Here is a 26,896-nt window from a genome sequence, read left to right as displayed (position 1 = left end):
TAAAAAAAAAAAAAAAAAATCCAGTGTTGCTATTGGATGTATGAACAAGAATGTAATCTGTAAGATACATGGCGTGGTCCCTCTTCCTCATGTGGTAGCAGAAAGCCTTTCTCAGAATGTGGTATCAAGCTGTGGGCACTGCACTTCCTGGAAAATGGGGATCAGCTGCAGATGACTGGGGAAAAGCAATGAGAGGGGTGACAGGATGGGTGACTGGGCTGGTTTCAAGATGATGGGAGAGATGTTTTCAGACAGTCAGAGGTAGGTGCAAAGAAGGAAATAAATGCTTTTTCCCACTGTTGCAGGTAGGACAAGGAAAAGAGATCCTGTTACAGCAGGAGATACTGAGCTGAGACATCCAAATGGGCGGTTGGCCTTGACAGCAGGAACAGCAAAGCTCTGGAATATCTTTCCTGGGTAGGCTGTGGAATCTCTGGAATTTGAGATTAAAGGAGGGGTTTGTGGGTGTGCTACAGGGCTGGCACAGAGGAGGGTTGAAGGTGCAGGGGATAAAGGGCAGTGCAGAGTTCCCAGTTCATGCACTGCCCCGTGACTCTCTTCACATCCAGGCCTGCAAGGGAGTCAGAGCTGCTCTGGAGCAAACACTGTCCTGGCAAAGCTCTGGAGCACAGCCCTGGGGCTCACAGCCATGTGTTTCCTTTTTCATCCCTTCTTTTAAAAAAACACTTGTGTTGATAACATCTGTGGGCACAGTGGCAGTGTGGCCCACGTCTGCAGAGTTAGTACAAAGTTCCCGACACTGCCCAGTGCAAGGTGCTCTCCATGCTTCCATTTCAAATTTTTGGGAGTACTTCAGCTTTCACAGTGAATGCATCCCACACCTTAAATGTCTATTTTGTTGTGCAAGAATAAGCAGTGACAGCAGTAGTTCATACAAATGTAGGATTAATGCACACAAACCACTTCTTAATTGTGTGGGTATGTGCACTGGGATGATACAGAGTTTGGAGTGGCTGCTCTCTTACCCAAATACTGTGTCAGGAATTTTAAACCTTTATCTGAATTTTTGCCAGAGATGGTATCTTACTTTGTTTAAACTGGGTTCTCTGCTTTTATTTTTCCTAAAACAACATTCCAGCTGAGAAGAAAGCAACCAGTGCTGGTGCTGCCCAGCTTTTCATACCCTGGGTAGACGTGCAGGTTGCTTGGCACACATGCAAGACCCAATTTTACTCTGCTGGCCAGAAGAAATTCCATATTCCTATGCAAAGACTCCCATCAGGCTTTGCCTGCCAGTGAAGAGCATTTCAGAGGCTTGGGACAGGGGGAGGAAGAAACTCCCTCCCAAGCCATACACTAAAAATAGGTTGATGGTGTGCAAACAGCTTTGTTGTGAACTTCCTTCTGGCAGGCAGCCATGCAGCTGCCTGAGAGTTTTAAGGCCAAATACCTCTCCAAAACAGAAAGTCACTGAAGTTAAGCACAGTTAGCAATGCTTTTAATCTTACTATTCCCTGCTGTGTTGTCTCAATTTCAGCTTCTTCCACTGTGCAGGTAGCTTATTCAGGATCTAAGGTTAGGAGTTTTTTTTAACCTGAACCATGGTTGAGACTGGCACTGTCAATCCCTGGAGTCTGCAAAGTTCAAAGCAGTGAGGAGTCCTCTGATCTAAAACTGAAATGCTCAGGTGATGTATCCAAAAAGTGCTTTCCTGCAGGGTGAGAAGTGCAGCATCTGGGCTGTAGAAGGTTTTAAAATTCTCCATATTGCTGTTAACTAAACATCGTTAAATCCCACTGTGGTGATATGAAATTGGAAAGTTGGTTCCTTAAATAAGACTACTTTAAAAAGAATAAACACAAGACTCTGGGCAATTGGATTGAGTAACAGCAGTGATTCATTCAGGCATTGAAGTCTATGAGCTATTCGAGCTTGCCATATTTTCCAGAGTTTTTACTTCTTATTAGTGTCAATATTTTGCCCTAAAATAAATCACACCGCGTTCTTCTGTACATTTTGACTATGAAGACTGATGTTTCAGTTTCAGTATCAGTCTTCCTTCTTTTCAATAGCTGTTGATTGTTTAGACATAAGAAGATTCAGATTTTCCTTTATCATGATTTTATAGGAAGAACATTTTCCAAGACTAATTAAATCTCTGGGTCATTTTCAGCTATGAAAATGATCAAGAATCACTGATAACACAGTAATTTTGCATAGCTGTTTTTTTCTCTCTCAACTTTGTATTATCAACTACTCAGTTTTTATTTCAATCCTCTGTATCCAATTATCTGGTTTGTGTGGCAATTAAACAGAAGATCAGTGTCATTGTGTTTTACATTCCCTTTAAACTCTCATCAAGAGCAGGACCACACCAGTCCGAGTTTGTAATTTAAGATGCATTTGGCTGGAGTTGAAAGAGACAGGAGCTCCAGTCTGTCTCGCTTCCCCTTGGAAAGCTTTTCTGATGCTGCCAAACAATATTTACACCAGCAGGGAACTGAGTTTTGGAAAACTTTTCCAGGCTCTGAAGTAACCAAGCAACCTGAGACTTTGATAAGCCTTGGTAAATTTAAAAACTCTTGATGCTGTCACTGTGTAAAACTTGTATTAGCCCATCAGATATCACAGATTTGCAATTTGAGGAATGGATTTCAGTTAAGAGATAAGAACAGAGGTTAGGCAAAAAAAAAAGTGTTATTTGGAGCAAAACTCTCCCCCTGTCATCTCTGTTGAGCACTTTATGATATCTTACATTTCCACAGCTACACGTGCTCTGTTCTGCAACGTGTTCACTAGGTCGGGTCAGTGTCTGCAGCTAGCCAGCTTTAAAAAGTATCAAGCCTATTTGTTTTTCTGGGACCTTCAGCTTTCTAGCTGTCTGGAGGGAGGGTTCAGGTGAGGTCCTGTTTTCTCTGTCTCAGAAAAAAGGTTGTTTTCTCTCTGTGCTATGGGGTCTGGCAGTCCTTTGAGGACAGTTCTCCCCCTTCCCACCCCTGTTTCATGGGACTTTTTGAGGATAGATTTCTGAGGGTGCTTTCTACTGGTTCAAGAAGAATTCTGGATGGGTAACAGCAAGAATTGTAGCTCCTGCTGCCTGGTTTAGCTTGGTGCTCTAAAAATTAATTTCTTTTCCCTTTTAAATATAAACTGAGTTCTAAAAGCATTCTTCAACTGAGGTATTTGACTCTGTCCTTGCCAGGCATCTCACGCAGTCTTGCACCCTTAAGACAAATCCAGATTCAGATCAGGTTTTGCTCCTAGAACAGCACTTCATATTTGAGGATCTGAATTACAATCTTGCCAGCTCGTACCACACAACTCAAGACTTGCAAAGGCGAGGGGAGTCCTGAAGTGCAGCTCCCTCCTGGCCTGGTGTTTGTGATCATCTTCCCTTGTAATCTGCCCAGAGAGGATTTCTGAGATATTTGAATGGCTGCCAGGATCTGCATGGGAGGCAGGGGCCTTGGCATGTGAGCCCTGACACCTGATGCTTAGTGTGCATTGAGGCAGAGCCAGCTGGATCTGCCAGCCCTGGCGTGTGCAGCCCTTCTGTCTCGTCAGCGAGTTACCTGATCAGGCTGCTGGCTGTGCTCTGTGCTGCTCTTCCTCTTCCTTCTCCCCTGGTACTCAAACAGCCTTGCCACTGCCTCCTGCCTGCTCTCAGATTTCTGTCCTCATGCCTGTTGGACCCTTTGTCACTGCTGGTGTCAACAGGCTCCGGGTCTGGGTTTTTTTTAAGCAATTCTTGCACCTGGCTCAGCTGTGTGTGGCTGTGCAGACACCTCTTCTCAGACACAGGACACAGCAAGTGTTTTACAGCTTTTTAGAAATGCTCCTGCAGTTTGCAGGCAGCTCCTGCACTCAGGTGCCTGGTGGAAGCAGATTAACCTGTTCACTCCTCTGGAACAACTGAGCAATGAGGAGAACCCCACAGCTCTCCCTCAATTGCCCTGCCCTAGTGGGAGGACCTGCCAGCACCAACCTCCTGCATTTGGAGTAGTCCAGCCTTCCCTCAGGCTTCAGTGGAAGGTGTGTGCAAATGAGCTTCCAGTGCAGATTTCCCCAGCTGAAGTCCTGCTGCAGGGTTCCCTTGGTCTCTTGCTTCATGCCACAAAAACTGAGGCTGTGTTAACTAAGTTGTTGGCTAAAATAAGCTGCTGTACTAAGAGCAAGAGCACTTCCCATGCACCAGCTATCTCCCAGAAGTAATTTTACTCCTGGAAGTTTGCTGCATGTGCATGTTGCAATATGGACATCTGTCCTCTCCTGTGTTCCCAGAGACCATTTAATTTTGAGAAAACCAGCAGGGTAACATGGCTGCCATCAGTCACATTAATTTTGGTAGAGTTTACACTGAAATGTCCCACACAGAATCTTTTGGGTCACCCAGGTATCTTGTTGATATATGTGCTGCTGAATGAGGGGAGCAGAAAAGGTTCCCTTGGAGAAAATGTACCTCTCACTATTCCTTGCTGTAGAGCAGAGAAAGGAATCTGATTGTTGTAACTTCCATGGCCCTGCTCTTTGTTCTGCTTTGCTGCTCAAAGGAATTGCTGGGGACCTCAGGTGACTCCTTGAGGGTGGGAAGGGCTGTGCTGCAGGCAGTGGAGGTGTGGGAGGAGTGGAAGGAGGTCAGCCTGGGCTTTACGTGTCCACGGGCCTGCAGCACCATGTGACAGTGGCTGATAAACACTGGTGTACCCTTGCCTGACAGCAGGGATGGTGCTCCTGCAGCGAAGGGTTGGGGCTGCAGCTCACAAAGTGGCCCTGCAGCTGGTGCTGAGCTGTGGTTGTATTTAAGAACTTTCTTATTTTCTTACTCAGTCAGCAGCTCCATCAGAACACACCATCCAGTGAGTCAAGCTGAGCTCAGAAAACACCCATTTCCAACAAGAAAAAAGAAATATACTTAGTATTTTCATTGCTCAGGCTTCAACCCTTGCATTAGGACGGGTTCAAACAAACACAATGTCCTGTGGGCAGCTCTCTGGATTTCAGGTGTGCCCTCCTCTCCATCCAAGCCACTTCTCACAGCTCTCCTGTGCCAGGGAACAAGGTCTCTGGAGAACAGGGAGAGGAGCAAGCCCAGACCCCCGAGCTGCTGGGGGAAGGTTCACCACACGTGTGCTCAGTCACAGCCGTGGGGCTTGGGCTACCAAAGTCTCGGGTGCCTCAATGGGCACAAGCCCCACAGCACAGGGCTGTGCTTCAGGTCTGGCAGCACTGAGCCCATGCCCTACTTCAGTGAGCGGATCTGCCTTTGCTTGTTTGGTGCCACTTTAGTAATCCTTGCTGCCGTTTCTGCGAGGGCAGGGCTGCGGTGCCAAGGCCCCTCTGCTCTGCTGCCTGTCTGTCTGTCTGTCTGGTCCTGCTGAGCCAGGGCTGTGGGGACAATTCTTAACGGGTGTTTGCAAATGAAAGCTGATAAATGCCAGAAATACCAGTCCAAAGAGCGCCGCGGTCTGCAGCAATCCGGGCTGCGTTTCTCGGGACGGTTCGGTTTTTGAACAGCTGCTGCTGAGTGTTTCGTACTACTTGTGTAATTTTTGTGCCACTGACCGGTCCTTCCACTCCTGAATAAAGACCAAATGTCTGTAATTCCCCCAACCTCCATCCTGGACTGTGGCAACCTTTTTAGTGAGAAAGGGAAGTTATCTACAGCTCCAGAGAAGTACGTTAGTTCAGATGTTTTGCTTATCTTAGTTTTGGTAAGTAAATTGACACTTATTATCTGGGCAGGGAGAGAAAATTTGATAAACTCTCACCATCCAGGATATACCAGTCTTGAAACCAATACGTAGATAGGCACCACTTTCCAAAATCCATGGAGACTGTCAGCACTGACAACCACTGTGATGACGAATTTTTTGCAGGAATCAACAAGACAAAGAACAAGAACATGATTTTAAAAGGTATTTTGCAATGAACAACATCTATTCTGTATTTCTTAGGAAGGGTGTGTCTCTTTTTAAATAATGTTTTGGTACATCTGGCTTCCTCTCCCATTCAAAACATTTGGCTAGAAAAAGAATGATATGCTATTTAAATTACTAGTCAGAGTGGAAAGATGGCTTTGAAGCCATGAAGAAGATGGGATGTTTGTGCACTAAATTCATATTCTAGTGAATGCTCTCTATCTCTATATAATTTAATCAGATATTTAATTTTGGTTTTCCTCTTGATTAAAAATGGTAGTGCTCCTCTCAGGACTGGGTTGATATCCCTGGAATTCTTCATTTTCCCCCATTTTGTCTGCACAGACAAATTTCTGGTCATAACAGAGTCCTGCTGGTCTAGTTAATCTGCTGAAAATTGATTGTAGTCTTTGTTTTTTTTAGGAGACTTGTTTTGTGAAACAAAACCAGCAGAAAAATTCTTCTGACTCCCTGTGAGTCACCCAGCAGCAATGTCAAAGCTGGGAGGGAAAAATGGGGAGAAGAGCAGGGGATTGGTGAATGGGCACTGACCTGAAGATCTGACCCAGTGCACACCATTTCAGGTGCTTCCAAAAGATGAATACTCAGTTGCTACCTCCAGGTACCCTACCACTGGGGACACATGGTCAATAAGAAAGGTTTTTTAAAGTCTATTAATAAAATTATTTTCAACTGGTGCTTACACTGGCCATGGTTCACTGGGCCTGAGCAATGAGATATGCCTGGCTGGCAGCAGAGGACAAAATAGTTATGAAATTAAGAGTCCACTCAGAGACAAAACACTCTGCACATTTATTACATTATTTTGCCTTGTAAAAGCTGTGCATACCAGAGAAATCAAAACTTTGGCTTTCTGACCTTATGCATCATCTAGACAGAAAATGTGCTGCTCCCAGGTACCTCTGAATCCCCTCCCTCACCCTGCCCTGCAAGCCTTAGTGGCCTCATAAACAGCAAGAGCAAAACTGGTCATCTTCTAAATCTGGTGTTGATCTCAGCTCACCAACTTCCTGTAGTATCAGCAAATATCTTTGCTTTTGTAAATCTGTTTTTCCATCCATAATGGGGTGCCAGTGGGATCAGAAATGCTTTGGATCCAGGAATGTGCTGTTTGGCAGGAGGAACAAAGAAATTGCTCATCCAGAAGGGCAAAACAGGACTAGGGGTTTTGTTTGGTGTGGAGAAACCACATGGAAGTCAAGCCAACAACTTCTGCATGCCATCTGAAAGGTGCTGTTGGATGCCACATTTAATGGCAGACATTGATATTGGTCGTTAATGAGAAATGTCTTCAGAAACTAAAGTACAATCAGATCCTGCAATTCTTCTGAGGTTGCAGAATCTCTCCATGGATACTGCCCACTGATGTCAGGCTCTCCCTGAACTTGACAGGGCAGCTGTTCTTCCTGGCCTTCTGCACAGTCCAGCTATGACATGTTCCTGATGTCCCTTAGCTGCAGGGCACGTTTCCTTCTGCTGCTCCAGGCAACTCCATAAAGGCTTCTTCCACCCACTCCAGTTAACCCACCCAGACTGCAACAATACAGCACTCACGAGGAATCATCCCCATTTGCTTAGTTAAAATTTGCTTAAATTGGTTGTTTCATACAAAGGAACACCTAATTTGATTTCATTGTGTTTTCTGAGCCAACAGTAATAATGCTAGATGCATATCAGAGGGTGATTGCTACAGTTCTTGATGAGTAAAGTTATTTTTAAGAATCATTATCCTTTTCTTGACACCAAGATTTCATGCACCATGAAATAAAACCTCATTTCCACCCCTTAGAAAAAGAGGGGGAAAGTCTTTAGCTGCTGCATAATATAAGAAATCACAAATTTCCATTTGCACTGTTGTATTGTCCTTAATTGTCCCTATTGTCCACTAAGGACAATTTTTCCTGCAGGAGAAGTTGGCACTTATTTTTCTTTCTCTCATTTGAGAGCAGTGGAACTATCCATGCTTTTTTATAATTTTACTTCGGTCTGTGGAGCCCCTCCATGGACATGAACACCTGATGGATGTGCATCCCTGTGCCTGGCTCTGGAATGACAGCAGTTACCCACCCTGTTCCCCCAGACATCAGGAGTCACAGAAGCACAGAATCAAAGGTTGGAAAAAACCTCCGAGATCTTCAAGTCCATCTGATGGCCCAAAACCACTTTGCCAACCAGACAAGGGCACCGAGTGCCACGCTCAGGCTTTGCTTAAACACCTCCAGGAACGGTGACTCCACCGCCTCCACGGGCAGCCCGTTCCAAAGCCTAATCACCCTTTCTGTGAATAAATTCTTTCTGATGTCCAACCTAGGCCTCCCCTGGCACAGTGAAGATCTCATCCCCTTGTCCTGTGGCTGGTTCCCCGGGGAAGAGCCCGACCCCCACCTGGCTCCAGCCTCCTGTCAGGAGCTGCACCGAGCACCAAGGTTCTCCCTGAGCATCCTTTCCTCCAGGCCAAACACCCCCAGCTCCCTCGAGAGCTCTCATCACACCCGTGCTCCAGGTGCTTCACCCATTTCTACTGCCCTTCTCTGGACCCAGCCAGTGTCCTCCCCGAACGCAGAACTGGACACAGCACTGTCATCCTGAGGGCACGGGCAACGCAAAGCGGGCTGCGGGAGGCTCAACTCAAGGCACGGAATGAGGACTTGGGACAGCACGGGGGGCACACCTACACCCTTGCCGGCACGGGGCCGGTCACCGGGGGATCACCCCCGGCCATCCATCCCCTCTCCCCGTCCCTCCGCCCGCAAGCGGCCATGTTGAGGGCGGGGAGCGCGGAGGCGGCGCCGGGGCCGCAGCGGGCGCGGCGCCTCCCGCTCCCGCCGCCGCCGCTCGCAGCGCCGCTCTCCATGGCGACCCCCAGCCCCTGCATCGTGGTGAGTACCGGGGCTGCCGCCCGCGGGAACGGGGATTTCTTTGGCCGACCCCGCCCGCCCCCGGGAATACGGTGGTCTGTGAGGGAAGGAGAGGGGTGGCGTGGCGCTCCGCGGAGTCACCTTGAGGGCAGCCCCGGCCTTGCCGGGCCCGGCTGCCCGGCCCTGCCCGCCCTGCCCCGGGCGGGCGCGGACGCGCCCGGCCGGGGCAGGGCGGGCAGGGTCGGGCAGCCGGGCCCGGCGGTGGCTGCCGGTGGAAGAACTTCCCTCAGCACGGCACAACTTCCTATTCCTGTTGCTGTTCCCGGCTGTGGTCGGGAGAGCCGCACGTGCGTGAGCTGGCTCTGCTTCTGGAGCAATTGCCGCATCTGCTAAAGGCTCTTAATGCTCATTTTCGTTTATCGTTTTAAAGCAAGTGCTGATGAAGTGCGTGCGCTGTCTGATGGCCGAGGGCTGTGACGGCCGCGAGGTTGCGACGGTAAATCCCTGCAGCCCATAAAAAACCTATAAGGAAGGGTCCATTCCCTGCCAATGCAGAACGGAAGGTTTAGTAGACGCTCTGGATATAACGAAAAACACCAGGAGTTTTGGGAAGGACCTGCCTTATTTCTTGCAATTTCTTAAAAATAAGTCCCTGTGGACTGCAGGGACCATGAGCTTGAGCTGTGTGTGCGTAGCTCACACAGGGTCAGTTTTGGATGGGAGGGTGAAATAATAATTAAATTCCTCAGATTAAATACTCATTAAAGATTAATCAACAAAGCTCCCGTGTAAACAGTTGTCGGACCACTGGCCAGGTAAGTGTTTCCGCAGGCATTAAAATAAGATTTGAATCCTGCAAGGGTTCTAGTAGCCAAAATGGATACTTAAAATGCCTGCCCTGGTGAACTGTCAGCACTAACCTTCTGTTTTCCCCTCTGATTGAACATGATAATGTTCGTTTACATAATCAGAGAGGGAAGTAATTGCAAACCACATCATTTTCAAGCTGCAGCAGGGTTAGGGTTCAAGGAAGGCTCTGTTTGATGTAACAGTGTGCCCTGAACCTCAGCAGTGCTCATTGTCATTATGTATGTTTGCTAATCCCTTGTCCTAATTAATATACACTTGCCAGTGTTGCAGGCTGTTTCATACAGGGAGTTTGCCCGTGTGGAACAGGTTGCCGAAAGCTTTAATTTCAGATTCTGAGTAATCTTGAACCTCTCCATTTTGGAAACGGTGGTTGGAGCAGAGTTGCTTCCCAGCAGCATAAATTGACTCCTGCAAACTGGCTCGTGTGTTTTGTTGTGATTGAGTGTTGTGGAGATTTGGAAGGTGTCCATGTCAGAACCTCTGCTTGCTGAATTGCAGATGCAGGTTTTGCATTACACTAGGAAAATCAAAGGGGTTAAAAAGCTGGATTATTTTTGTAATGGAATATAGAGTTTCACTGAGGTGTAGTAACTTCAGTTTCCTGCTCTCCACTGGAGGAGAATGTTGTAGGACTTTTCTTTCACACACTGCATTGCATAACAACTCATGATATTTCAAGTAACTCTTGTGAACTGTTAGATTACACTTTACTCTGTGTTCGGTGTGACTGATGGTTTTAGAGAGGGGGAAAGTAAGGTGGTTCTGATGAGCTTTGTGGGTTTGATAGTTTTTATCAATAAAGCAAAGGACGTGAAGTTTCTCAGCACAGACTCACTATAAAGATTAGTAGAAATCTCACCTTATTTTCTTTTCAGATTGGCGATGATGAACAAGGTTACGACCTGGATTTGTTCTGCATACCTAAACATTATGCAGATGATTTGGAAAAAGTCTATATTCCTCATGGGCTCATCATGGACAGGTTTGTTTGACTTCAGACAGTACACTGATTGCATGAAACTGGAATAAACATCTTCCAGTGATAATTTTGCTGCTTGGAGACTGTCTAAATAGATTACATTTAAATCAGAGACTTAAATGAACAATTAATCTCTTTTTATTTTGACTTCTGAGAGTTTGTACATTTGCAGTCATGCTATTCTTTGAAAATTGGTCACAATTCTCAAACAAAATTTTGTAGTATATAGCAACTTAGGACTTTCTTTCCAGTGTTTCTTCGATGTTTTACCTTCTTAAAATCTTACTAGGAATTGTTTTGTTGTGTCAGTTCAGTCTGAAAATATAGATTCTTGAACTTCCATAAGATATTAATAAAAGTAAATTATTAATCACATCATTTTAGACTCTCTCATGTTGATGTGCTAGATAAATAAAGTCCAACTTTCTCCTGCCTTCCAAGAAAGACTTTATTCTCTACAAATGTCAATCTGTCACTTGTGTGCTGTGCAAGTTTTATCTTGTATGATCAGACGTGTTCATAAGCCTACAAGACATTTTTGTTTTACTTTGTGGTTGAAAGTTGCTAATTTTCCTTGTGAGAATGAACAACAAATTCAGTGAATTTAAGCCTTTTATGAGTGGTGCTTGATGGGTCTTCCAGGGGATCTTGTGACTAGAATTGTATTTAGATTTTGCATTGTTCTGTTTGACTAGATACAATGAAAATCCCTATTAAAATTTGTTATTTTTAAATATTAAAACTTTACACTGGAAGTCCATATAGAGGAAAAAATTGGACAAAGTAGATGTCATTAAGGAATTGGCGTAACATTTATAATGGCTTTCTGTGAGAAACCTGCTGTCAGCTAGCACACAGTAAATGCAGACCATGCTTTCTGAAATAAATGGCAAAATAAATTTAGAAACAATTATTGCAGAAGAACAGTGCAGCGTTCTCTTGCTCTGCCTTGCTGGTATTGTATTCTGCTTTCAGGACAAATTTCTGTCATTATGATTTGGCAAATTTTCATAAACTCTTCACTTTAGAATTTGAGAGTTTTCTTGCTCGTCAGCTGGTGCCTTTGGGGTTGTGTTAGCTTACATTGCTCTTTGCATGGAAGCTGAACGTGTCTTTGGAAGGAGAAAAGACACCTTCGTGTCTCTTACCTGACAGAGAAACAGTTTCAGGGTATTAAGGTTTGCTTTGGCTGCCTGTGATGCAGGAAAACAAGAGCATTTGGCAGTGCTACTGTTGGATTAACCTTGAAAAGCAAAACTTTGTTGACCAAGAAGGTGTAAAAGTGCCCAAAGTGGTGGGCAAATATATCCAAACAAAATGTGTTTCCAAGTTTGCTCTGTGTGTTTGCTGCTGCTAGGAGTATCAAATGCTGCTGCTGTGATGGACAAGTGAAATGTTGTGACAGCTCACTCTTCCTTGGTTTTGTTTAGGACGGAGAGACTGGCACGAGAAATTATGAAGGGCATGGGAGGACACCACATTGTGGCACTCTGTGTACTCAAGGGTGGCTATAAATTTTTTGCTGATTTATTAGACTACATCAAAGCCCTGAACAGAAACAGTGACAAATCAATCCCCATGACAGTCGACTTCATTAGGTTGAAGAGTTATTGTGTAAGTATCTATGCAGTACTGTGCAATTTTTAGCTAAGTTGACTGCAAATTATTAACAGAGGTGGTTTAATATTGTTACTGCCCTAATATGCTACTATTAAACAAATAATTAAGGGAATTAAGAGTCACAGGCCAATTTACTTTTTCTCTACCTTATTATATAATGTGTTTCCTTTTAGACCTTGATATCTCCTCACTCCAGTAAAATCATTAGCTGAGGAGAGACCCTTTACACGTCCTTTACTTGTTCAACAATTTCCTCTCTGCCCTCTACCCCATCTCTAAAGCTGTGGCTCTAGACTGGTATAGAGAATTCTCCTGCAACTGTTATTAAAAAAAATTAATTCTGAGAGTATTTATATGGCCTAGACATCATTTTTGGACAGGATGACTTGAAAGCTGCAGAAATGGTTCCCTATCTCAGTTTTGTTTTGATGAACCAAACAATGAGCAAAATTAGTTGTATTTGGCCATGAGGAAACACTAGATACATAAACCTAGATTTGTGATTAAGAGCCTCTGAATATGGCATTACATTTTCAAGACAAGGCATAGGCTGCCTTGGGTTTAGATTTTTAGGGAAAGAATTTCTTTTGATTCTGAGCACAAGTATCCAACTTTGTAAGGAAACAGAACATGCTGTAACACAAGGTAACTTTTAGGTTTTACAGAAGGAAGCGTAGGGTTATGTTGTACAGGTCGGGGGAAGAAGCAGGTGTTTGTCAGCACAGTATGATTTCCAGCTTACTGACAGCCAAGTCTCATGTTTTTGTGATTTCAGAAATTCATTATTTTGTCCCTAAGAACGTCTATAAGATGTAAATAATGACTTTTTTTGTTTCGGTTTAGAGTGTTTGAATACGTTGTTTTACAATGTTATGCTGTTTGATCTTTATCAGCAGCTTTGCATTGAAGTCAGGGTTACTTGTCACAGCTGTAGACCATTCCGTATTCCAGCAGAAAAATACAGATAACCGAATTGAAAAACATCACTATCATCTTTTGTTTCATTCAACTGTGAAACCCGAGACGTAATTATTTACAGACTTAGTCTGGGCTGTTGCAGAACTTGATAAATCCATGATTTCTATCAAGCTCTCCATTAAAGTGTCATGACAAAGCCAAGAAGTGCAAGGGACTTTGGTCCAGTCCTTCTGCAGGACAAGCAGCCCTGGCTGCCCGAGGCACACACACAGAGCTGCCTGCCCAGGGGTTACCTGGAGACCACACTCAGGTTTGCAGAGCACAAGGCACTAATTCAGTTATGTGCTTTAATGAGAATGCAGAGCTGAGCAGAAGGGCTCCTGCCAGCCTTTGGTTGTATCTCACAAGGCACTTTGTGCTTGTGCACTGTGTTAAAATCAGGGAGAGCAATCTGAGCCTCTTTTCTGCTGTGCCTCCCAAAAGGGGAGGCTCCTCCTCAAGTCCACTTCACCCCAAAGATCCCACATGCCCATATATTCTGCCTATAAAAGCTGCATAAAACTGAATGTCTCTATTACAGAATAGTAGGTTAAATAATAGGAAATTATGACTTCCACCTGTTTTTTCTTGGAGTGGAAATTGTGTCATTTCTGCTTTCTCCACTTAGGAACATTTCCAATAATTTACTTACCTTGTTTAAAGAATCAGTACCCTTCATGCTCTCTACTCTCCAACTCAGAAAAAATACTGGAGAAATAGTTAGAAACATCTGGAAAAAGTCTCTGCTAAAAAGCAAGGCTGACTTTTACCTGGTGTCCTAGGTGTGTTTTGGTTCATTTCTTTACTACAGTTGTTTTTGTTTATTCCCACTCAGAACTACAGTGCCTTGATATTAATAAGGGAGTGAACAGCAAAGTAAGTTTTATGGAGATTACAATTATGTTTTTACTATAGAAACAATAGATGAGGAGAAAAGCAGAGAAATGTTGTCAGAAAGCTGTTGAAGCCAGACATTTTCCTTGAGGTGTTGGCTTGAGGGTTTTTGATTTTGTCAGGCAGTTCTATAAAATAATGTTTTCTTGTTCTGGATGAGTGAGGAAGGAGCTGCTTTTATGTGATGCCTCCACTACAATATTTATGAGCATTTCTGTTCTGTAGACTCTCTTAGGTGGTTATTAATATCCAAATTTAGGTCCTTTAGATTGCATAATTTGATAGACTGGATAAGATTATCCTGTCCTGGATGTGTATGTAACAGCTTGACTGGGTCTTCCATCAGAAATAGCGTCAGAGTGCTAAATCTGCTCTGTAGTTTTGATCTGTGCTTTGCTACATGAAGGGATCTGTGTTCAGTGGTGTGAAAATCATCACAAACTGTAATGGGCAATTGAAAGTGGAGCTTTCAGCTCTCTTGTTGCTGTCTCTGGATGTGATTACTGGATCATGCTGCCTGCCTTTACAGGCTGGATAAAAGATGTTAAAAATATCCTGGTCACATAAATGAAGCAGATGAACTTTTTAATGGTTCTGTAATTTATGTAATTGAAGTTCTATTCTTGTCAAACTGATAATTTAATATTTACAAGCTTTTTTTTTTTTTTTTTTTGTGTTGCAATGCAAAATTCATGCTGTACTGCACCCAAAATAATTTTCTAAGAATACTGACATGATCAAGCTATGACTAAACTTTTAATTCCAGTTTTCCAAGTCCTTACAGATGAATTTTAGGGGTCTGGCAAGCTGTTAAAAATGTTAAGATAGGGTTTGTGATCAGATCTGGTTCTCAGTATTCTTGACAGTGTATTCGGTTTGTGTTACAAGAAGAATGGCTTTTCATCAGTCTCCTGCATTTAAGCATGGAAATGAGCAAATGTTGATAGTCATGAAGGGCAGCCAAAAGATAGTGGATGTGTTGCACTGTCACTGGTGAAAATAGGGATTTTCAGTGGAGTATGTGGTAAACTCTGGTCACAGCAGTATTCTGAAGGGTCTCTGCTAACCAAAATTTACAGCAGATTCTGTAAGGAACTTAAAATGCCACTTTAGTCACTTGAGTCTGGAGTTACAGTCTTGTAAAACATTATTGTTTTCCAGCAGTGACAACAGGGAGGCAGTGAAAACAGATCTAAACAGTAAACTCTTATGTGTTAAACCATGAAGCATTGAAGTCTTACCAGTACTGAAGTCAGAGATGAGGCTCCTGAAGATCATTAAAACATTGCTTAATGATTAAACAAAGTTCTTGCCAGTGGAAATGTGGTTATAACCAATGTGAGAAATCTTTAACTGTTTTTTCACCCTTTCATTGCTCAGGAACTTAACACCTGCATATGACATCTAATATGAACTGTTAGACACTGTTGAGGTTTAAAGTCAGCTCAGTGAGTTTAATAAACTGCAAAGATTTGAGGCACTCCTAGCAGCTGTTTTTAACTTTCCTGTATAACATTTAATTTACATTTTTATCACAGTTTGGATTTACTGAAGCAAAATGCAGTGTAGTGTACCTGTGTTAGTGTTCAATTGTATAAGAACTAATTTGATTTGTTACCAATATTGGCCATAAACTAAGCATAAGCTTTTCTGGCTATTTTTGTAGCTTATTGTTCTACATAGCAATCAGTGCCTTGTTTGCTGGCTGTTCTTCTTATGATTGCCTATTCTTATTCAGAGTAAGACTTTCTAAAGCATAAAGTTTAAAATGTAAATTACCAGCTATATAGCATCCTGTAACTTGGAAACCAGAAATAGTTTTTTCCTGTTTCTATATCTGTAGACAATGCATAGTAAATCCTTGCTTTTAGATACATATGTGTATATAATGGTCACAGAATATGTGTTGATGCAAATCTCTTGCCAAACAGTCTTTTATCTGAAATACTATCTTTGATGTTGAGCTCTTAAGTTCTTTGTTCATAGAGATGCTGTTGTTGCCATGCTTCTGAAAGCTTTAACATTTACTAGTTGTGTACTTCACAGTTTTGATATTTACTGCAAGAAGAAAGTCAGTCTAATTCTTATCATGTAAATGTTCACTCTCCTCTTTCTTAGAATGATCAGTCAACTGGAGATATCAAAGTCATTGGGGGAGATGACCTCTCAACCTTGACTGGAAAGGTACAGCTGTGTGTGTGTCTGTTTGTTCCACTGAAGGAGTGCTGGGAATTCATACTGTCGAGATGTGTAAGGTGCAGCCCACGTCAGGAACACAGGTCCTCATGATAGGCAGAGACAAGAGGAGGAAATAGGAATGTAAATTGGGAATCTGCTTTTCTCCAGTGACTCTATGGAGATCATTGAGCCAGATGTCAGGGGTTAAAGCACCACTGCTCCTGCTCTGTCAGAACACATCACTTTCCCCTTCTCCTCACACATAGGTGATTTTCAAGACGTGTGTCAATGTAAAGATGTAGGTATGACAGAATTGTACATGCCTCTGCAGTAGGACACCCTTCTCTAAAAGAATGGGAATTGTGTAGGTTCTGTTTTGATCTTTCACATATGTCTAGAATTTTCAAAGTCTGAATAATTCAAAGACTGTACTTAACTTGAGCTGTTCAGAAGAATCTCAGCTAATTTTTATTAGAGCATCAGAAACATTAAACTACAAAGCAGTTGCTGTTACACATGTAAACATACATAAATGGTGATGCAAATACTTAAGTGCACTGAAAATGAGTTATGAAGATTAATAAGAAATTATATGTTGTCTAGATACTAATGGATTTGTTTTTCCTTTTCTTTCTTTCCAGAATGTTTTGATCGTAGAAGTAAGTATTGTGTTTTACTTGGAAGTTCTAATGTGTGACAGGCAAAAGAGTTCTAATAGAAGTTGTTCCTAAGCCAGAAAACCTACAGTTTCTGGTTTCAAGGTTTCCAGCTTCTGATTTCAGGCCTGAATTTTGCAAGTGGTCTCTGAATTTGAGCTAAGCTGTGTTTTGAATTCTCAGATTTTGTTCAATTGCTATACCTAACCAGGAAAACATCCATCTAAAATGGTTTGTATTTTCTTTCAGTTTTCTGAGATTTGTCAAATTTTTTCCTTTTTTTTGTTTTGTTTTGTTTTGTTTGAAAAAAAAAGCCTGAAAAAAAAAGTGATACTAAGCATGTTATTGCTCTGAGTTCATCCCAGCAAGTTAGGAAACTAAACTGCAGAGGTAGAGTGTGGTGTGAATATCCTAAAATATGTGAAAAACAGATCTAAGTCCAGTGTCCCTGTGTGAAGTTTGTTTAGAGAATAGTGACACAGAGAATGCTAATTCTTAATTGGCATTTTGCAATTGCTGAATTCCCATTTCTCTGTCTTGTCATGGTTCTCTGGGTGATACCAGGTTCAGTACAGCTCAGTTTGATTGCCTGGTAGGTGCTGTTGCTTAGTTCTTGCTTTCATACCTGTCTTGATGAACACCATTGCTAATGTGCAGCCAGTGTCACTTTCCTTGAGTACAATTGGCAATTTCAGGATGGGGAGGCAGCAGCAGTAGACAGGAAAAGTGGATGGGCAATCTAATAATGTGTTAAGGCTCCAAATATGGAAATGGCATGTTTGTAAGCAAAGAAACAACTATGGCAACTGATGCATCAGCCAAAGGAAAGGATGTTTCCTCCCATAAAATGTGTGTCTATGTATTATTTTCCTAATTTGGGAAGGTTATATTATTCCACAGGAAGCACATGCGGTTCCAAAACTCCTACCAAAATAGTATATGTACAGCAGTCATTGTGTGATAAGTGTTGTCCTTTGAAGTGTATTTTGCTTCAGATAGACAGATGTGTTTAATTATGTATCTGCTCCATTTCAGATGAATGTAATCCCCAGATTAGTTTAGTTTCTTATTTATTTAGTGAATCATCTGTCCATTGACTCGTCTTACACAGTCAGATATGAGCACTTGCTGATCACCATTTTAACTGTCAAATGATAAAATGCATCTATTGTAAATTTAATGTATTGAGTGCTAGGCTTTACTGCATCCCTTTAATGTCCAAAAAGTTCAGTACAAAATGGAAATTAATCTCAAATAAACAGCTCATCACACAGCAGAAAATCAGTAATAGGTTCTGCTTTTTTCTTAGAGCATGTTTATTTACCAGCTTTGATTTTTATCCATATACCTGTACATCTTCAACTTCTCTGGAGTTTAATGATTAAAGGCATTGAGTGTTAATGGTAATGCTGACAGGTGCTCTGTTGATTTCATTGTTTGATTTTTATTAAAAAAAACGAAGTCATGGGAAAATCAGCTGAAACCAAGATATTGCTGCTTATTTGCTGTCTGCCTCCTTCACTTGAAATAGATTTGATTTTAGGCCAGGGCAAGGACTGTCCCTCTTAAAGATGGTGTGATTGTTTAGTCCAAATGAGGAGGCCATTTCTGATGCTTCAGTTTCAAGCCATATATTCTCTTTTTATTTTCTGTTTATATGTGCAGTGAATGGGATTAAAATGCTGTGTCAAAATTTATTTTGGTGTGTTTTGGACTTCAGAACTGCACCCAGACTTCCCTGTGTAATTTCTTCAGGTATTTCTTGGCTCTGTAAAGTAGGTTGTACTCCTTTTCCTTTAAGTGCAGTAATGGGTTGTTCTGCCTGTTTTCCCTTTTTGCTTTTTTTCCTGTAGAATACTCTGTAACTGAGCTCAACAGCAAGACTAACACTACTCTTATCATACTCAAATTAAACGTTATCTCATTGCTGCAAGGAGCACAAGCCATAAAATATCCAGAAGGAGCCAAGCAGGTCATTGCAGTAACTGCTTGTTCAGCAGCTGCTTCCAAAGCCATGGTTATCCAGAACAATTAAGCACTCTTGTTAATGTGTGTGATCACTTTACCCAGTGTGGTTGTGCAAGCCCAGTGCTGGGTTTCATGCCACCTGGATTTGGTTGTGAGTATTTTTACAGGCTGTAATTTGCCATATTTTCATGCTGCTGTGGATGAACAATTTTGGTGGTTGAAACTTGAAAGTGCTACTCTGACATGGTTAATATTCTGTCTTACATGAGTATTTTTATTTTCAGGATATAATTGATACTGGTAAAACAATGAAAACATTGCTGTCTCTCCTTAAACAGTACAATCCAAAGATGGTGAAAGTAGCCAGGTAAATGTTTGATGATTATTTGTGCTGGTTTTCACCTTAAGAAGGTTTTAAAAAACCCCAAACCAAAAAGTAAAAAACAAATATAGAACACATTTCTGTGGAACAGACACAGGAGGGAACATTTCTGCAGGAGCCATATGTGATGTGATCTGTTGAAGTCACTGCTTGTTTAAACTCCTAAAGCACTTTTGCATGCTGTGAGCACATATATATGCTAAGGAAATTGGAAACACTGTTCTCTCCAGTCTTATTGCTGGAAGAGTTCCTGTACTTCAGAAGGGCATAACCTGTGCATGCCTGGAGCACCTCTTGCCTGTCATATTTATGGTAAGGTTTGTGGGCTTTTACCACTGAAGCTCAAGTTTAGAAGTATCTAGAAGAATTAAAATCTTAAAAGAAATACCCACTCAAGTTAATAGAGGTATTTTCAGCACAAATTTAGTTCTTAAATGTAGACTTGAACTAGAAGGGGGAATAAGAATAATTAGTGGTTGTCACTTACTTGAGTGCAGTGTCTCTCCAGAGATGTTTGTTTCTGCTGCCACTATCTGCAACTTCACTGTACTGCAGTGGTGTACCTGTGCAATGGAGACATTTTTTTATTTTTCCTTCTTTAATTGTGGAATTTAATTAGTTTGCACACTAGAATGAGTGTGTAAGGTGCATAGTACAGCTGAGCTTTAGAGGTCATTCTGTGAGAGTCACCCAGCCATATGCTCTTCCAGGCTTTTCCACGTAGTTACACTTTTAATCAATTTGTTTCAAAACATTTCATAATTAAATAACTTGCAACCAACAAGAAATATTGAGGATAATATTGTATTATTAACCAATACCAACATTCCTCCTACTTCTTTTCAAGTTGCATCTGTTGCGTTGCTATGCTGTGGTTGTGTATTTTTTAATAAAAGCATAATGATTGCTGGGGATTAGAGATAAAGCAGAGCTGGGTGTAATATCTAATCACTTGTGTTGCCATAACAATGTCAAAGCACTTGTTAGACTTACCAGAGCAGCTCTTCTTCCTGGTAGTCTGGAGGTGACCTGCTGAAGGTGAGGCCATTGTGGATTTCTCCCTGGCCAGTTTTTAAATATGAAGTGTTGTAACACTACAGCGTAAAAATAATATAAATATAATATAAATATAAATATAATATAATACAATACAATACAATACAATATAATATAAACACCTATTTCCTGTATTTTAAACCTGCTGCAGTAATTTGGGTCTGCCCAGGGAAAGACCTGACTAGGGAAACATGATCATTCTAGATGGTTTTACGTTTGTAGTTGCTTGACTTCTCTCTCTTATATATCTTTTCTTCTTTGTTAATGTTTTGGTTGTTGATTAGGTTGGGGGTTTTGAGTTGGTTTTTTTTTTGTTGTTGTTGTTGGTTTTGGGGTTTTTTAGGTTTCTATTTCTTTTCCTTCAGACAATGAAGTAGTTGTAGTAGGGAGATGTGAACTAATGCCAGCACAATTTTGGGTTTTCTTTGATCAAATTCTACACCAATTCTCAAAAATTAAGTCTCCCAATCAGAAATTTCAGAAACTAAAATCAAAAGTGGCAAATGAAGCCACGTCTTCAGGAGTGATGCAGGAGGGAAGGGGGTCGGTGCTTGGTGTACAGAGTTATGCTGGTCCTGTTTGCATTCAGCCATCAACCACCTTTTCTTTTCCTCAGACAGACAACTCAGGCCTATGGGATTGTCTCATAAGAGGTAGAAGTGCTTTGCTGAATAGAGAGCAAATCAAACTAAGTTAGCAGGGCACTTCTCTCTGCCACTGTACCCCCAGCTCTGTATCTCCTTGCTTTTTACCCTTCTGACTATTAATTCTGATTATCAGAATCAATTAAATTTTCTTTATGGGGATAATTAGTACTTCCAGTGAAAAGCAGTTAAGGACAAGTTGTGCAAATACAATTGAGGTCACATTCAAGCAGCTCAACTTTTCCTTCATAAAATTTAGGCTTTTGTTGGGCTTTTTTTCTTGGGCCACATCCCAGATTGTTGCCTCTTTACTTACAAGGTAAATTGCACCTGAAGTTCCTAATATACATAAAGTCCCACTAAGTGACTTTTCACAGTGAAAATCCATCCAGATCAGTGTCTCCCAGCCCTTCCCTTGCAGACCTGTTAGTCAGCCTTTAGGCTGTGAACCATTCATGATTCTAGGAAGTTTTGATTTTGTTATTATGATCTTTTGTACCTGACAGTAAAGTAATGGTTTTCCATGTTTCAGTTGTACATTAATTTTATTTGACAGTTTGTTGGTGAAAAGAACTCCTCGAAGTGTGGGATACCGGCCAGACTGTAAGTGACTTTTGACAACCATTTTTCATTATCAAAAGTATGTTTGCTTATTGTGTACCTTTTGCTCAAAGTCCAAGGATGTTCCAAACAGGTTTTCACTAATTCTTCTTGATAAAGCTTGCTCTTATTTTGATAATTTGAATATTTGGAACATCTTTTGGAAAGTTAATCAGGATTTGTAACATTTGCAACTTTTTATTATATTGAAAATCAAACTTTGATATTTTGGTCTAGCTTACACCTCTGTCATGTGCAAATTCTCTCAACTTGCATGTAGTCAAATGCTGCAGTCAGTGGAATCTGCTGGATTCACCTTTGACACTTCTGGGAGTGATTTGTGTGCCTTAGCCTAGCTACCTCCTGCCATTTGGCTGTCCCCAAGAATGTGGGAGGACCACATGGGGTAGCAGGTCTGATAAAAGTTTACAGTGTTAAAATATCTAAATTGGCACTGGTTATGACTGAGCATCTGAATGACTCCCTTCTTGTCCTCTCATGTCTGTCCCAAGACTGTTAGTGAAGGAACAGCATCCACAGCAGACAGTGGTGGGAGTGACAGCTCCTCCTGCCTTGGGCAGGGCTGTGTGTTTTAACCCTGTTCCATTCATTATGGAAGTGAGGAGAATTGAGCAGCAGAATCACATCCTCTTCCTCCTCCTTTCCAAGGCTGTACAGTGCTCTGTAAGTGAAGCTTTTCCATACCTCGAGGCTTCATTGAGGTGTTCCCCTCATTCAAGGGCACCCCTCGTTCCTGGGATCCCATTATAGGCTTAGCTGGGCTAACAGTGCCTTTGGAGCATCTTGCAGCAGATGACTTGTTTTGCCATCTGTCCCCAGAAATAACCTGTCAGAGCAGGATGTGAGCTCTGAAGGAGACAACAAGGCAGCAATGGCTGGGCCTCCATTTTATCCCTGTTTTGTGAGGTCCAGTAAATGCTAATCATCACCTTAATTGTTCTAAAAGTGTCCACAGCCTTTTATTTTAACTGCACAGTTTCTCTCCCTGTTTTCCTCATTGTAGCCAGGGAGAGAAAAGACACAGCTTCCCTGCTCAGGAGTCTTTCATTTTAGCATGATGGGGAAAAGCCCTTTGGAAATTTTAGATAATTTAATTTTTTTTTGTCATTTTATAGTGTGTGTAGACAAGGTGGATTAGTCCTGCCTGACAAAGTGTCCTGCTAGAGCTGTTCAGACAATCTGGAATGGCTGATGTTCTGTTTTTATGCAGACGTTTTGGGAGATACAAATCACAACCGAACACAAAAAACCCAAAGCCCAAAGCAAACCCAAAGCAGCCAGCCTGTTCCTGAAACCTGCAAATGACCCTTCCTGCAGCCCTGTCTGGAGTGCAGCTCCAGTGGTGTGGGTGGGACTTGTGTTGTGCTCGTGAGTCCACTGCTGCTGCACTGGCAAGTCAGGTTATCTAGGAAGTGCCAGGAAGGATTGGCACTTCTGTACATATTTGCAAAATCAAAGGACATTTTCAAGGAATTTTAAATTCTCATAAAAATATCCTGTCAGGAAATTTAAGAGCTTCCATTCATTTCTTGCAGACTAGCACCAGGCAGCTGTGTGGGAACCAATAAATACATCTATTTAATTTCTTTTAGTTGATAAATCAGCAACATAAGTTAAAATTGTAAAATAGCTGAAATATTAATCTGTGGGTACTAGAGTGGAAGAAGTAAAATGAGTTGCAGTCTGTATCTATAAAATTCCATACTGTCTCTGTAAAAAGATCCAGTGAACTTTAGGAAGTTCTTTTTCTACCACTCTGGTGACTTATGGTCTTTTTCAGTTGTTGGCTTTGAAGTGCCAGACAAATTTGTTGTGGGATATGCCCTAGATTACAATGAATACTTCAGAGATTTGAACGTAAGTAATTTCTCCTGTATGTTTTTCTCCATTTAGAACTGGGGAGGAGGAAGGAAGGGAAATCTCCTTACATCATTCTCCTTGCTCTGTAAATCATGCCTCATATTCCAGTGATGAGAACAAGTCTGAGAATAGCAGGGCAGCAGCGAGGTCTGATAAAACGAAAAAAATTATTTTGCTGTGTGGAGAGTGGAGGCTGCACAACTGTCAGCTTTGAAATAATGTGAAGTTTGTGTGAAGTTTCTTGTCTCACCAGGTGCCTGTAACAAATAAGTGCATTTGCTTAGTTATGTCAGAGTTAAAGAGAGACCTGGGAAGAAGTTAAGAAAAGCTCACATTTTATTATTTTTATCATTAACTCTTCATCTGGGTCTCACCATACCCAGCAGACACTGGGTGGGACAATTAGGAGAGGATTAAAAAAAGCAATGTGGAGATTTTTGGACCAAAAAAAGGCCTAAGCCTAAGTTTTTCTGCATAAACAGCGTCAGAAGATTCTTCCTTCTGAAGTGTGTACAGCATGCTTGTGTTACTTTCAGAAGCTTGTTATTGATGTCAAACCTTGGTCTCTTAGGTCACTTTCCTAACAGGAACTTTTATTTTATTTTGTTTCAGCATATCTGTGTGATCAGTGAGACGGGGAAGCAGAAATACAAAGCATGAAAGCAGAGTTCAAGTGACAACAGAGCTTTGAAATGTTTTGTTTACTGAGTCCTATCTTTCACAGGCTTCAGCTCTGGTACACCAGCTACACTTGTAGAATGCCCCAGCCCCATTGCCATGTGCTTACTGTAATTTATTGCATGTACAATATAAGAGCTCATCTTGTTCATTTGTATTTTAGAAATGTAAACACTTAGTGCAGTTCTGCACTCCTTATTTTGATTTGCACTACGACTCTACCGACTGTCGCTGCTGCCCCTGGTTGGGTTGTGCTGTTTGTGAGCTCGAGTCTTAACTCTTGCAGTGGTAAATTGCTTAAACCTCATCAACCCAGAACTGAAATAGTTCAAGTACTGTAAATGTAAAGCATTTTATGATAGGGAAGTCTATTAGTAATATTTTTTAAATCTGTAATTTAAGTTTTATATTTTAATGCACAGGTGTGATTGTGATTAATGGATAGTTGCACCTTTGGGTGGTAATAAAGCATGAGGAGCAGCCAGTTACAGTATCTGTAATCTCCAAGGGGCTTATCCAAATCTCCTGGAGTTGCCTTATTGCTGTAAAGGAAGTCTGGGTGAAAAGTGTGTTTTTTCTGTTTTCTTTTTTTAAAGATGGAATGACAAAACAGAATGTTTAAAATCTAGTTTTAGTTGAGCTGCCTATTTCTGTTAGATTTTTTTTTTCTTTAAAAATATCCATCAGTTTGTGGAATTGCCTTTTAAATTTAAACAGTTTTAATATATTTGTGGGAAAAAAATAAGTATTGTAATGTTTACTTTATAAGATCTACAAAGCAAAGTACTTTAAATAAAGGCTGTCTCTTTAAAATAAGCCCCACACATCTATCCCACTCATTCTGTATATTAAAGTGTTCTTGAAATTTTGTTCTCAATAATATTTTTCATAAGTGCTTGTGACAGTGAAGGCAGACTCTGCATTTGTTACCTGTGTTGAGCTTCTGCTTCATGTAATCCTCTCTAAGAGAGAGATTATAAAAGTGCTGTGGGAAGATATTGAAACAACTGCATATTCTCCAACCAAACCAGATTCCAGAGAGAACAGTTGAAGTTCTTTGTTCTGTCTTGGCAAAAATGAAGAGTAGAGGTTCTGTGTTCATTAAACATACCCATGTGGGGAAAAAAGCACGAAAAACCACAACATTTTGTAAGTAATCATTTTGGTTTGTTTCATTAGCATTTCTGTTCCTGTGGAGTCCAGTTCCGAACACGGCAGCCCAGCTCACACCTGTGTCTGTTCTGTGCTTTTTGGTTCTTGTACTTCTCCATGTGGATTCTCCCACATCCTTGGATTTAATGCTGCTCAGTGCCTAATACACAGTGGAGTTATTGAAACTCTGTTCTGAAAGATTTTTCTCTGTTTTTGAAGTTTATGTCTGTACTTTTCCAAGAACTGCACACTACTGCCCTTCCACAGCCTGCTCAGTTACAGCTGACTTAATGATTAATAGCAGACCTAAAATATGAATTCACACAACGTAATTCACATCAAATGGCCACATTTCTGGGAGATCTATTTGTAAATCAGAATCTCTTTAACAAATATTAGAACACTGATCAAAATTATACTGTAGTTTATTTTTTCAAAGAACTTTTGTTCTAATGCACTATGAAGTCTGATTATATTTCTGGATTTGTCCTAAATCACCTTTGTATATCTGCCTGTTCAAGATCCTGTGACTTGTTGCAAAAATATGCAGTGCATCTCCAAGGAGAGGAAATACTCAGTCTCCTAAAAGGTTTTCCAGTCGTGGTTAAGACAATTACTCACATGATGTGATTTGGGAAAGAGAGGAGGGGTTGAGTTAGTCATAACAAGGGGTTTATCTTTCAAACTGTAGCTGGAGCAGGGAATTCCTGGTCTGTTGGGAGCAGGGGTTGGAATTGCATGGGCTGTGTGGTCAAAGGAGAGATTTGGGAAGATGCTGTTGAGCCACACTGGCCCCAGGAGTGATGCTGCAGCAGCACAGGTCTGCTTCTGCCACACCACCTGTGGAAAAGGTCTGTACTTAAAACCTCACTGAATATTCCCACATTTCAGGTGCTGTGGAACAGACACTTGAGGTTTTTTCACTTCACATAGGTGCTTGTCAGATCAAGTTCATCACCACAGAGAGATTCCTTATTCAAAAGCTTTTGTTGGTCTGAAAATTGTTTCGATGAAAGGTTACTCCTCCCTTGCCCTTCCTGGAATAGTTCTAGCTACTGCAGCCTTTCACAGCAGCTGTGTGTGCACAAAAGGAAGATAAATCCTCACTTGAAAAATGTTGAAATTGCAATTGTTACTTTTTGTTTGGTAATTTTGCTTAAAAGACTGGGGGTTTAGTCACATCTTTGCAAGTTAAACAAGAGCTTTATATGACCCAGACATACATTGTTAAAGCATTATGAAAGCACAGAGGAATATCTTGTATTTGAACATTTATATGCCATTTGAAATTCATTATAGTACCACATTTTATGAATCACAAATGTATGCTGGAAAAATAATTTCGAATATTTATAGACTTTGCTACACTGTCTCTCCCTGTGACATCTGGCATTTCTGTACATTTTGGTAGCTGAGACAGAAACGTGATGAAAAGTCTCTGTGAACTGAGCTGGCGCTTCACTTGGGGCTTTTTTTTTTTTTTTGCAATCATGGTTTTGAAAATTGAATTAAATAAGGATCTTTGAGCTGCCTTGTAATTGGATATCCCGACTGATTAAATGGTGGTGTTTCATTGTCTATTATGCTGCAACAGTCCTGTCAAACACACACTAATCCAGCAGT

The 26,896-nt window shown here is 41.4% G+C and overlaps 1 protein-coding gene across 1 annotated transcript; it reads left to right on the top strand.

Annotated features, from left to right (window-relative positions):
• The first annotated feature begins 8,670 nt into the window (after positions 1-8,670).
• Positions 8,671-24,943, top strand: HPRT1 (hypoxanthine phosphoribosyltransferase 1). Its single transcript, XM_021548376.4, has 9 exons — positions 8,671-8,779; positions 10,504-10,610; positions 12,038-12,221; positions 16,197-16,262; positions 16,898-16,915; positions 19,165-19,247; positions 21,519-21,565; positions 23,364-23,440; positions 24,056-24,943. Exons 1-9 carry the CDS (start codon positions 8,753-8,755, stop codon positions 24,101-24,103), a joined length of 657 nt encoding a protein of 218 aa, XP_021404051.1. The 5' UTR covers positions 8,671-8,752; the 3' UTR covers positions 24,104-24,943.
• Positions 24,944-26,896: the final 1,953 nt, after the last annotated feature.

The sequence above is a fragment of the Lonchura striata genome, chromosome 4A (genome assembly GCF_050655825.1).
Source record: "Lonchura striata isolate lonStrDom1 chromosome 4A, ASM5065582v1, whole genome shotgun sequence".
In the NCBI taxonomy this organism is placed as follows: Eukaryota; Metazoa; Chordata; class Aves; order Passeriformes; family Estrildidae; genus Lonchura; species Lonchura striata.
Note: the sequence above shows the minus strand (reverse complement) of the source record. Positions and strands in the feature narration are given on the sequence as shown.